The sequence below is a fragment of the Malurus melanocephalus genome, unplaced genomic scaffold (genome assembly GCF_030028575.1).
Source record: "Malurus melanocephalus ecotype Western Australia unplaced genomic scaffold, MMel_1.1 scaffold_220, whole genome shotgun sequence".
Taxonomy (NCBI): Eukaryota; Metazoa; Chordata; class Aves; order Passeriformes; family Maluridae; genus Malurus; species Malurus melanocephalus.
Genome location: NW_026623452.1, coordinates 81,452 through 95,170, shown reverse-complemented (window position 1 = coordinate 95,170; position 13,719 = coordinate 81,452). Strand labels below are relative to the sequence as shown.

The following is a 13,719-nucleotide window of genomic DNA, read 5'->3' as shown; positions in this document are numbered from 1 at the left end:
ATGTTCTTATTTTCTCCATTATTCCCCTGAATTTTCCTGTGTTCTTTCAAAGACTTGTAATTTCTTCTTCATAACAATCTACCCAAACGACAAGAAGCAGCCAAGGGATGAATTAATACAATCAGAAACACACAAAATTACCAAGATCAACAGTTATTTCCATACAGGAGTGAGGGATGCTAATAAAACACCGGGATCACAGGTGTTTTACAGCAGATCCAGGATAAATCCTTGCCAGTAAAAGGCAAAGCAGACAACAGCTGACAGACACACAGGGGCAGGAAGGACAGAAAGGGGCAAGGGCCAATACAAGAGGCAGCAGATTCATCATATTTTGGGATGACCTTTCCCAAATATTTTGTTTATTGTGACCTTAGGGACAGTTTTAAGAATGGCATATAAAGGAAGAAAATGAAGGCGCAGAGCATCTTTACAGCTCACACATCTCAAACACAAAAGGGACACAGGAAAAGCCAAAACTGAAACCATCTGAATTTTTATATTGAGAAAAAAAGCTGGAATTACTGGCCTGTGACAATACCTGACATTTAGACCATGGATCACAGGTGAACAGCAGTATGGGTTACACTGGAAAACACAGGCTGGAAGGTGAATTTTAGATGCAGGAGTTTCCTATTAGGTAAACTAAGTATGGGATCAACAGTTTATTTAGGGAAATTATCTTTTCAGGAGGTTTTAAACAGCCTTGAAAAAACAGTGAAAACCATAAAAAAGTCAGACACTTGCTTTTTGTAATGTAAGGCACACAGTCTTAGAGGAGATGAAAAGCTAGAATGGACTCCTAAACAAGCTCATGTTTAATATGCACTACAGAAAAATTTTGAAGGTGAGAGTTCATTCGGGGTTTTTTCCACATTTAATTTTCAACTTGTWAGTACACAGAAAAAAAGCAAATTTCTTAAATTATTAGTGAATTGTAGATCATACTGATTCAAATTTCCATGAAAAATAGAACAATACAAGACACCAAGTATAAAATGTATTAATTCTTTTATAATGTACAGCAAGAAAGCATCGTATGAATCTAAAATATTGACAAAAGTGTACATACATACAACCACAGGTATTCTTTCAGCCACAAAATAAAAACACCTCACACCATTTGAAATGTTTAGAGACAGAACACAGAGGCTGCACAGAGAGTTCAATAATCTCCATTCACAACGTAATGTTAATATTTATTCACAGTCCCTGGCTCACTACCAAGATTTTCTTTTAATTTTRCCATTCAGAAGATGAAAGGTGAGAGCATTAGGGAACAGCACATTGCAAACTTTTTATTTTGCTGAGAAAATAACAATTATAGGAAARAATTTAACACCCTTTTCTGTCACTCCACATGCAAAGACTGAAATCTTATCAAAGCCCTGGGCTCTAAAATCATCTATGGTATATAGAAGATAAAATACTATAATATATAATAGTAACGTACTTGTAATTGTAAAATTTCAGGATTGATTAACAACTGGAACAAGTAGGCAGCATGTTTAAAGCAGGAAACCTGAAGCATAATTAAATCACTATCAGCACAGTCAACMTTGCCAGTTTTGTTGTGGCAGCCAAAAGATAATGTGGGGAAAGAGCAATTAAGGGACAGTGAGCCCAACAGTGGGTGATCATAACACTGAATAAAGGGTGCATCCTGGCCTAGRCTTGGAAAGCTCTGGAATTATCAGTCTCCAGGGTAAGAGGGAAGTGTATTCTTATTTCTGGCAGATTTCTCTGCTCATTTACTGCCCCTGACTGTGCGGCCCTGCAGCCTCACCTGATCTGACAGTGCTGTGTGCAGCAAAGGAAATGCATGGCACCAGCAGGGATAAAAGCTGGGTGGCAGAAGCAGAAGASCATCTCTCCCACAGGGGGAATGCTTCACCTCCATGGCACCCAAGTCTCCTGGGTATACAGGGCATTTATTCCTAATGGACTCTGCCTCTCCACCCGACAAAAACTGTTTTACAGTGGATAGCAAACTAGGGGAACTCCTTCCTCCAAACTGATGGCACGCTAAGCCCGCTGGATTTACCAACTCCAGGCGGCACCAAACTACAAAGGAGGAATCTCAGCCCCCAAGGAGCTGATGAAGACCATCCCTTCCTCCTACTGGACCTGCTGTGGAACACTAACCCGGTCCTCACTTAGGGCAAAGATGTCTGACCATGTCAAAATCAAGGAAAAAGGAGCATCTCTCACTCTGAGAGCAGCCACCTCAGGAGACTGCAATCAGACAAAACTCCTTCCTCTTCAAGGTCTCTAAAAATCACAAATATTGTTTTTAGAGGGATCCTATGGGATGATGTGCYGCTTTAGGAAACACATTTTCCCTTSCCATTCCTCATTTATCTATCTGCAGCACCAACACACCCACACTGAGGTATTTCCCAGAAGTGCCTAAAGTCTGCAGACAGTTTCCTGCGAAGTGCTGTGTTTACATTTCAACAAGGACCAGCAGCAGCCAAGATAAGGCTGGCATTGTCACAGGGATGGAGACACGCTGCTCGCACCACAGCCCCAAACACAGCCAGCAGTGCTCCACCAGCAGGCAGCTCACAGCTAACAAGAGATATTCCAGCCTTGGACTGCACCCATAACCCCAGCTCTCATTCCTGCTGGAGAACACAGATCGATTGGTGCGCTGTAACAATATACAGGAGGGGCACAGAAATACTGGAGCAGAGCCTTTCTCTCTGTAGGAAATCATTTTTGTCTAGAGCCAAAACCAAATTGTGTATCCTGGCCAACTTTCAGCTCAAAGGTCAGCAGAGTACAAAACTCTGCTTAGCAGGGCTATACAAGCAGAAAGGGGWGGGTAACAAATTGTCTGAGTAAATGACCAAGCAGTACAGGACTACAAAAACATGTTTAAAAAACACCACTTCTGCATTTCTATAATCCAGCAGTAAATAATGGGAACCAGAAGCACTGGTGGTGAGCTTTGGCAGGTTTCTGTTGATGATAGTTGGGTTGTTTTTTTTAAATAGCTCATTGATTTTGGACTGCATCCATCTCCAGCATTGTGGCTACACTTCATGTAGTAATTTACTTCAAACCAGAGTGCACTTCCACAGCCAAGTCTTTGTTTTGTAAATGTCATTGCACTACAACACCATTAACCACACGCCTATTTCAAGCTGATATTCCTAAATTCAGTAAAAATAAGTATCAGCAACACTGCAACCAAGCCAAATGAAAATTGAAAATGTTTTGGACTCCATATAGTTCTGAGTGCAGTGTAGTATATACTCTTCATTTCTGGGACAGTTAAGATCAGTTGACTAATGGGCCCCGTTATCCATCCCAAGACTCCCTAAAATCATCCAGTCATTCCCATTCCCCATGGAGGCTTTCAGAGGAAAACCTTTGTGCTTAAAGACTTCATGGATCAACTAGGCATTAACTTTCAGGCATTTTACTGACAACCAGAAGTCCTGGAATCCATGCTTGCTACAAGCTTCCCTTTCTATCTCCTATCATTCACATCCTTCTCAGCTGCCTGCTTGGATCAGATGGCAACAGGGCAAACCTGTGTGCATGCACTGCAATGTCAGGGCAACTGCAGCTATCAGAAATTCCTAACTAGCATCTTCCCAATCCATACAAAGCAGAAGGGAAGCACAGCTTTGCTAAAACCCTTGCGTTAGGAGTGAGAGGAATAGTCCTACAAAGCTCATCTTTGCTCCTATAGCTGGAAGAACACTGGGACACCTGGTCCCAGCACCTCAGGGTCAAATAAACGTTATTCCAGAAAAAACAAGACAAATTAGTGCTTCATGACCAATAAGTTTTCGTTCATGGAAGCTTTCTCTTCAGAGGCTGAGTGAACAGTTCCTTTTGCCCGCTGTAAAAACAAGTGCAGAGAGCAGTATTTTTTTAAACTGCTGAGCTTGAAGTTTTTCACCATATCTCTGATAACTGCTAATTTGGTGACTGAAAAGTGATGTAGGTTTAAAAGTATCTTGTTCTGTCTCTCTGCAGAGCCCATCAGCAGAACAAATAAATTATCAGTGTTTGGATTCTCATTAGCTCAAATTAGCCTCAGCATTAGATGACAGGAGCAGAGCCAAGCTGTCTGTGAGCCCTTATGTGGCACCTGTTAGCACTCCATAAAGGACACAGAAAAGGGAGGCCAGGTTCTCTCTGCTGTCTGACCACAACAAAGCTTTCCTGTCAGACTATTGATACCTCTTGTGACAGCAACTTTCAGCCTGCACACCCACACCGCTCCTAATCCACTAACAATGAAGCAGTTCCCTTACTTAGAAGTGTCCCCAACGAGTSCAGGGACTGCTGAGGAAATTGGGGCAGGAATGGATGACTCTGCCAAGTAACACGCATCATCACCACAAAGACATCCATCTAAAATGATACATTTGTTTACATGCAAGCCTAAAAAAAACCACTGGGACACAGAAAATAGTAAATCCAAAGGAGAATCTTTAAATTATCAAAGGGGAAAGTGAGATATACAAAATCAAAGTGTTCCATTTCATCATTCATTTTAAAAGTTCTGCTGGGCAYTTCAGGCTGCAGCCACAGGAGCATTGACAAAGGCAGGCACATCTTTGGATGGGACAAAGTGACCTGCTCCAAGCCAGCTGTGATGAGCCAGAGGCTGACGGGCACATCATTAAAACAGGCACATTCTCCTCCATTACACTGCTCCTATTACAGCCTGGATCACTTATCTCATCTCATGCACTTCTCCTTGCCTGAGATTCCATTTGGAGCAGTYACGCATCTGTCAAGGGACTAAAACCATGGTTATGACTTTGAGGCTACACCACGGACCAGAACATGAAGAGAAAGTGAACTCATCCACTTTCCATGAAACCCTCCCACAGGGGCCTGGTTACACTCAACTGTCACACASCCACAAGATTTTATGTCACTGTATGATTTTACAGGAGTTGATTCTGATGATGTGCCTCCCAAGCAGCCAGCTGGCCCTTTCATTCCTGCCTCTCTCCCTTCCTCCTATTACTCATGGGGAGGGCATTTTACAGCCTGCACTTGATGCCAGTGGGCCTCTTCCTACTCAGACCAGTGCTACCAGCACTTGAGACACACAAACAAAACACATCCAATGCAGGAGCTTGATTTCATAAGTGTTTGAGCAAAGACTGGCTTGCTAATATTGAAAACTTTAAATGGGGAAAAATAGTGGGGCTGAACCTTAGTGCCAAAGCTGTCCATATATATGGATTGGGCACCAGCCCAAACATAACAGCCTACCCACAGCTGTGATACATTTAATGAAGTCTTACAAGCTAATTATTTTGCACAACTAAATCCAGCACCTGTGAAAATTGTCTTATTTCAGCTGTGGGCAAAGCTACTTAAATAACATTTTCAATTTCAAGACAAAAGCCCAAAACAGTATCTCCTCAAATCCAAAGTAACTACAGCCAACTGCAGTGCCACGGCATTGGAGTGAGAATATTTAATCAAACTTGTATCAAAATTCCTATTCACATGAGAAAGCTCCTCCGTATTAATACTTGTGGCACTCAATTGTCCTCAGAACTGCCTTCTGACTTCTTTGAAAGAACTTTCAAAAAATCCATTCTCTCTCAGTGGCCCCCCCTTCCAAAAAAGTTGTTCTCTTTTTCCCCAATGAAATTTAACTCCCACCACTAATGTTCTCAGAGATGGACTACTTCAAATCCATTTCTTACACCACAATCTTGAGAATTATTTCATCAGTATTGGTACAGTTTTTAACAGTTTTGTCTGCTTTAAGTGTATAAAAAGCAGTTAAGATTTCCTCAGCAGCAGGCAGCAGGCTAACTACTGCTTTGTTTTGACTACACTAACAGTACTAAAAATGTTTATCTATAAAAGTAAATTGTGCATGAAAATTGTACAAGTAAATATCRTTCCATACAAATGAATTAAGTGTTATTTTTCGTAAAGTCTGAGTCAGTTCTCRCTGCTGCAAGAAACATGAAATCTAAAAGGCATCTGAAGCTTCTAAAATCAGGGCTTCCTTTTCTCACTGTAAAATGTGCTGTTGGCACACACTTTCTCATTCAAAACAGCAACAAGTGAAAACAGACCAAAAGGACAGAGTTAATTCCATGCAAAATCTTCTCTCTCAGTAAATGTCTCACACAATGACACTCTTAGCAACAGAATGTTTATCCAGCACAYGATAAAGAGGCTTTTCACCTGGGACAAAACCGAAGAACAGAAGCAGCTCCCAATGCAAGAGAGCAAAGTTACATTTTTTCAAGTGTTCCCACCTAATGCAGACAGAAAGCCAGCCAGAGCAAGTCACAACAAACAATCTATTTACCCACTTCCAGAAAATGCTTGTAAATTTAAACTGTGTGAAATGTCCAACTGCCGCTTTCATTCCATCAAAAGGCTTCATCAGCAATGGACAATAAAGCCTCTGGCTTGACCTAAAGGGGCTGGTAGGTTAATCTATTCTGACCTTACCTTTATTTCATCATAATACTGAAAGATTGCTTGAATGAATAACCAGCATTTAACAATGCCAACAGCCACCCTTTCACGACAGTGCTCTTCTGAAGTGCCCTCCAAGCCAATCTTTTAATGATGGGGGAGATAACAAACATTTTTTTWAATTCATTGTAAAATAAACCAAAATGCCATTTCTCACTCATGGTAAAAAAAAAGGAAAGAGATATAAAAAACTAAAAGTAGAAGAAAATTTTTCTCTTGTCCCTTCATGTCTCTTTTAGACTTCYACCATCACTTACTGTCAATTTAAGATAATATGCTGTCTCTTATTAACTGTCAGTCACATTTTTTATTTATAGTATTTTCACTCAGATGGGAGAAACGAGACAAAAAAAGCTACTACTCCATAAAACCTGCCTTCTAACAATAGGCTTCATCATCCAGGCCTCAACACTTGGTATTTTAATAACTACTGGCTTCATTTCAGAAGCCATTSCAGGAGGGTGCTCAGCACCGAACACAGCAAAGCAGCAAGTTAAAATTAAGCACATAATTAGGCCCACAGAAGTCAGTAAGCTGGATTCAGCACTCACTGAMTGATTCAATCACTCAACTCTCGTATGTTTAAAGTTCACAGCCTATGTTTAAATGCCCTTCCGCAGCAAAGTCTCCAGTGCTCAGCACTACAGTGCACAGTTCTACCCAAGCATTTTCTTCCTTGCAATAGTGCAGTAACCACCTGTTTAAAGGAACTAAAATAGTCTCATATGTGCCTATCAGAGCAAGGTACTCTTGAATTTTGACATGAAGCAARAGCTGTGTTCTCATTTGATATATCAGAGCATTTACTCTTCAGCACCAACAAACGTGTCTTCGTTTAATGTTCTACACCTGTAAATGGTTTGGCAAAACAAGAGAATATCAAAAGCACGACCATCAGACACTTGAAAATGCCTTAAAAATCCATGCTAACCCCAGGAACAAGGTCTCAGCTTAAATCTATTCCTAATTAGATTTAGAAAGATGCTTAACATACCAGTCAAGATTAAGTGCCATCACCTTTATCCAAAAGCACAATCATCAAAGAACTGGGAACAAACCATAAGGCAGTGACAACAGCGTGCAGTGCAAGAAGAATGACAGAGGAAGGTGAGAGCTTTCATTTGGATTCAAGAGGATTCTGTTATAAACTACTCAAAAGTTCCTACCTTGAAAAGCTGTGATGTGACCAACAATCATGTACTTCAGCTCGAAGTTCAGGGMCTGGATACTCTGAGTCCTCTCCCTTCGAACAGCTGCCTGGTAGCTTTCTTCCATTTTTTTGGTGCAACATGTTGGTGCCCTGTGTTGACAGATCTGTAAATCTGACTCTTAAAGCAAACAAGAAAAACACAGTAATTAGAAAACCTTTGAGCTTACACCATAAAAATAATGTTTCTTAACATCAGAACCATCGCATTTTAAACTTTGAAACAAAAAAAATAAAATCCACAAGGAATCAAAATGTGAAACTCAGCTGTTGTCAGACGGACACAAATTAATGATTGTGTCAACTAAATGGGAGTACCACGACATTATCAGCTGATAAGTGATTTTCCACTGCTAAGAGCATTGGGCACAAAAATTACCTGGACACAATCAGAGGCACAAAAAAAATCATCATCATGAAGATGCACCATCAAGGGGCAACATTTCTACTGTACACCTTGTGCTAAGGGTACCAAAACTTAAACATGTGAATGAAATTATGCCTCAAATTAGGATCCAATACTCATCGACAATATGCCTCAAGGAATCACCTATTCACCTCTCACACTAGGAGAACTTTCTTAAAAATTCTCTGAGCTCCTAGGCATCACTTTTACCTTGCAACTACAGAGCAAGTTGAAAGTCAATAAAAAATTTCATGCTTACAGAATGTTTTCACTTTTTTTACTTGTGTCCTTGATAAGGAAACCTACATCACACATAGTTACAATGGACATTCAGGGTCTATTTGTTCYATACAATGGAATTTACAGGTGCCAGAAAGGATCTGCTACAGACTGCAGATTTTCTGATATTCCACAAATAAATGTTTTCAGAAAGGTAGCAAAAAAAAGGCAAGAGATACTTAAGTAAGCAAATTTAAAAGCAAAGAAGCACAAATCTCAGAGCCCAAACAGTCACACATTATTAGGTGTGAGTGACAGTGTGACAGGAGCCTTCTCCCCGCCACCCCATGGAAGAAACAGAAGCCTTGAGGGACAGGGGCTGCAGGTCCCCTGCAGGGTCCATGTCCATCCCATCCCTCAGGCTCTAGRSAAGGATACAGCCTTTCCCAGGAAKGCCMRTGYCACACARGTGGCCAAGTTCCCCGCTCCCACCCCACCAATGGCTGCATGGGCCATTTTAACTGGAGCTGGTATGTCACACACAGCACCTCCCTTTCTGTGCCCAAACCACTGCTTTAAACCACTGCAAACACCACTGGCAATCCCTGCCCGTACAGCACTGAAGGAACTGGAGGGAACACCAGGATGGAAACAGCCCTGATTCTCCAAAGAGCCATAATTCCTCCTGAGGATTTCTCACCCAGACCACACCTTGGGGTGGAAATATTAACAAATATCACCTGCAGTACCCTTCATACCTGGCATTGCAGGTTTATATACAACAATACTCCACATAACTGGCAGTGATTGAAAACAAGTGGATGCATACTGAAGACACAAGGACACACACTGAAAAATCAGCAGAGACACCCAAAAGACCAGGCTCTGCTCAGAGCCAGCTCCAAGACACCAGCTCACAGAGATCAAACCTGCAGGGAGCAGCTTCAATAAATCTCCCTTGCCAGGGAAAAAAATAAAAACAACGAGTTAGCTAAAACATCTCATTCAACTTGAAAATGTTGCTTCCAGTTTATAGCAACTCTCATTTGAAAGTGCAGCTAATTTATGTCAAAAAGGTCAAAACCAAAGCAAAATATTTCAATTCATTACATTTTTATGTAAGTTTGCACCATCAAAGTTGTCACAGACTGAGCTGATCCAGGATACCATTTTGGAGGTGGATTTGTTTCACACTTCAATCTAATGTCAGAAATAGGAAACAACAACTCTGCCCCTCCAGTGTGAAGCCCCAAACCCTGCTGAAGGCCCCGGCAGAAGCCAGCAGGCTGCCAGAAGCAGCAGCGGGAGGGCTGCGAGCTCGTCACCGCCTGGGCACGCTCATCTGCTCCCGGCTGCCAGAGAAGCTGTCCCAGGTTGAAATTAGCTTCTTGGCCAGGCTAATTTTAACTTGGACGAGTTCCTTGATACAGTTCAGCCCCTGAACACGTTTGTCCTGTCACAAGGGGCTTGGGGAAGGACCACTGCTCTGGGCTGGCACCAGCAAAGCATGAGTGAAATTTCAGTGCAGACTGCAGAGCGACTCAGTGATACACAAATGGGTGTCTGTGCAGAGGCTGCTCAAACCCAGAGCATTTCTCCTTATGGCAGCCCTCTGCAGTTCTGTTTGATGGGTTTTTGCAAAGCTCAGACCTATCTCAAAAAAGGTTTGAAATCCCAGGTGGTCACTGGTGACTCTGTGCTGGCAAGGAGGCAATCTRTGGCTATCAGAGCTGCACCTGGCATTGCCCTTTGAACCGAGGCACACAGGAACCTGCTTCTSCTCCAGAAAGCTTTGAGGATACAGACAGCTCAGCTGAATTTTGCTCCGGGGATTCCCCACCCAGCTATCTCCCCGGTGAATACTCCAGGAGTAGTATTTGTTGCTCCAGAGCCAAAATGATACTCTTAAATAGAAACAGCGCTAAGCCCCTGACAGTTAAGGAGCCTGATTTAAAACACAGAGCACTGAAAGCACAGCCCTGCTCTCCTCACAGGATTGTCAGCTCAGTGCTGTCATGCACACAGCCTGGCAATTCCACYGCTCCACTATTAGCCTGAGGGTATCACTTTTAACACAATTATAGAAACCTAATAAAAGRTTTCAGTGCTATACATGCCTGGGTGCCGAGATTAAATTAGAACTCATTAGTAATATCTTAATGTCTCTAATAACTCTGATACTAATTTTAGTTTATCTCATCTCTTTCATCTTAATGAAAAATACCCTTTCCAAGGAAGAGGGGARGCGCAGTGACAGAGGGGTGGCCAAGGGGCTGAGCACCCCAGGGAGAGAGCACCCCCTGCTCAAAGTGCTCAAAAAGCAACAGGGACACAGCCGGTAAGGGCAAACTCCTCCCTAAAATTTAATGAACAGAACCATTTGGTACACCAGAGAGAAAGCGCCATTCCTGAAAGACATGTTATCAACAGTATCATTTCAGCAATTCACCCTGCTAATCTCCCTCTAGGATTTTCTTACCCACTTTCCCCAAGCTGCCTCTCATTTCCCACCTAGGAATTTAGTTTAGGGGGAACCTCTAGCTCAACCTTCCCCTTAAAGCAGGTCTAACTACATAAGGACTTCATTCAGTCAAGTTTCAAGCATCTCCAAAGGGGAACAATACCACAGCTTCTCAGGACCCATTTAAATACTTTACTACCCTTATGGTAAAACACGTAAATTAAAAAATTCTATCTAATTTCCTCTGTTCCAACTCACATCTGTTGTTTCTCGGCATACCACCATGTATCTATACAAATCTGACTCCACTTTCTCTATTTTCTCCCAAAAGGTAGCTCAAGACTGCAGCATGACCCCCTTTAATCTTCTCTCCCTATAACTGAACAAACCCAGCTCTATTCCCACGTGTTCCTCTATTCCACAGCCCCTGACCGTGATGGGAACCCTCTGCTASACTGTGCCACAGATGCAAAGCACCTGCATCCCAAGGCACCTCTCTTTCTATTTCATTTTCTTATGCATTAACTTAGTGACTTTCAACTCTACATGCCTGGGCTTCAATTCCAAAAGGTTTATAGCTTTCCTAAAACAAATTAATTTTCTGCTTCAGATCAGATGTAAGGATTACTCTGCTGATTATGTACATTATTTTTCCATTCAAGCCTTTTTCCCTTGAGTACTCRTTAAAACTGTGGCTCAGCTTATTTTTCAAAGTGAGAAAAACTACAGACTTTAAATCCTTACTGTTATTATAAAAAACAGGATAAAGTAACTTGCTTCAATTTGAAAAACAAAGTCACATTCAGAAGCACGGGGAAAAAAAGTACTTGAGTCTAAAGCATGAGTGCTTTGGAATGCATCAATGATCCCTGCTGAAAACTACTCTGCAACCCCAAAGCACTTAATACATGCCAAAGGCATCACTTTCAGACACCTCCCTGTCACAATTAAAAATTACTTTAGGTGCCAAATGCACAGAAAACCATGTATCCTAACCTGGCATCCATCTGGCCAGCTCTACTCAAAATCAGCTGTGGCGTATTTTGTTGTGTGTTGCTTGTAGAATGTTTTCTTTTAAATCAAAAAGTTTGGGACTTTATTCTGAACTTTGGTACAAATAAAATCTAAGACTTTGGTCATTAAAACTAGCTGAATCAGTGTAATTTCCCAAAAGGAGAAAGGACTGTTTAGCAAACAAAATTAACTTATTCCAAAAGTTGAATATATATTTTTCATTTTGTTAGCTGTAGTTTAACAGTTTAAAATGCTGTACACATTGTAAAAGCCATACTCTGAAATCAGAAAGCCAAACTGTTAACACACTAACTGATCTACCTGCACTAACTTTTTTAGAGACAGGCTGATTTATTTTTTTCAAACAAGCTGAGCCTCTAATTTCCACTGCACAGAAGACTCCTAAGCAGGCATGATCAGAGGGTGAGCTCAGTGCAATCTGTCTTCTGACAGTTTTTGCCTTTGTATTTTGACAAACATTTCAACAGTATTTCCAAGCAAAGCTTTACTCCGAAGCCCAAGATTTCAATGTTGCACAAAWGTCTTCAAAGACTCCAAGATTGATTATTCCTTAGCAACACAGAGAAAGGTGCCAAAAGTACCTTGCTTGTGTCTGGCCCAGCTGAACAGGAGCCAACACTTCTTTCTTCTTGAGGCTCATCTGTCTCATGTAGCTGCTGCTTCAGCTTGAGGAAAATTCAGCAATTAAACGCAAACTAATTCAGGGGAGAAGGCCAAATCAAACGAAAAAGGAGATATTTCTAGCCAGGGCTCCCCCTGCAACTACTTGGGGCAGAGCCCACACCAGCACAGCCACATCAGGGAAAGGGAATCCAGGCACTGTAGGCTGMCACGAGTTTGTGAAATTCCGTTTTTATGTAGCTCTTGTGCCCCAGAAGTGCTAAAGCCATCACCACCTTCATCTGCAAGACTGCTGTMAAGAAACTTATCCACAGGCCATCCTCACCAAGCAGAGAGCACAGCTCCCTGTGCACAGCCTTACACACAGCTCAGTCCCACTGCAAATAAAAAAAAAACGTTTTCAACTAGAAAGACAAGCAAAGTATCTTAAACTCATCAACTCAACACGTGCATAGTCAAACAGCTATTATTTGGTGTGTCAAACTTTAAAATATGGTACTTACTATGCTTGAAGTAGTGCATGGCAGGAATTATCACAAGAATCAACAGGCCAGTGCATCAGTAACCAGTGCTCTGGGACATAAAATAGCAGCTGACCTGATAAACCTTCTGCTCTCTTATCAAAGGGTAACAATCCAGGTAAGCTCTAGGGAGCGGAGTCTTTCTCAGTCAAATGAAGGTGTCTTTTCTTCCTGCTTCAGGTATGCTGTAGCCAGGTCCTCCCACACACAGTTTCTGACTAGTCAGAAAGAACTTTCCAATCTGTTTCTAACTCCTTCTTCTGTTTTGTTAAAATAATCGTACTATCAGCTTTAATGTAAAGATCACACAGAAAAACAGCACATTAAAAGGTCCCTTGAAAGCAAAAAGCTGATTAAATAACAAAGCACAGTCTGCATTTGTCACATCTACCTACAAACAACTTGACAATGTGCATATATCCAGCATGAAATCTAACAAGTGCAGCTTGGAAAATACAAGCTATGAAAATTTTATTTCCCTCTGATCCCCTGTTTCATAATGTACATTAACAGAGATATTATTTAACTTGATCAGTAAAYTTTACATTCTCCCTGCTCTTCTGAAATACACTGAAACACCACTAAGTCCATGACCAGATGTGCTATTCCCGTTGAAACAATCAAGGCTAAAAGATAAAACACCTCAAGTTTTATCAAGGACAGCTTAGATAACCTACTGATGCAACCACTAGCAAGTGTGGCTACTTCCAATTCTGTCAAGTCAAATAGCTTACATTTGCTCAAGAATTCTTAGGTAGACCTG

At 41.5% G+C, this 13,719-nt stretch overlaps 1 protein-coding gene across 1 annotated transcript in view; it reads right to left on the bottom strand.

The window, feature by feature from the left end:
- LOC130578281 (glypican-5-like) overlaps positions 1–13,719 on the bottom strand; it is a 318,008-nt gene that overhangs the window by 287,645 nt on the left and 16,644 nt on the right. Inside the window, exon 2 of the mRNA XM_057374239.1 lies at positions 7,653–7,814. Within this exon, the coding sequence (XP_057230222.1) occupies positions 7,653–7,761 (109 nt within the window). The 5' untranslated portion in view covers positions 7,762–7,814. The remainder of the gene's footprint in view (positions 1–7,652; positions 7,815–13,719) is intronic.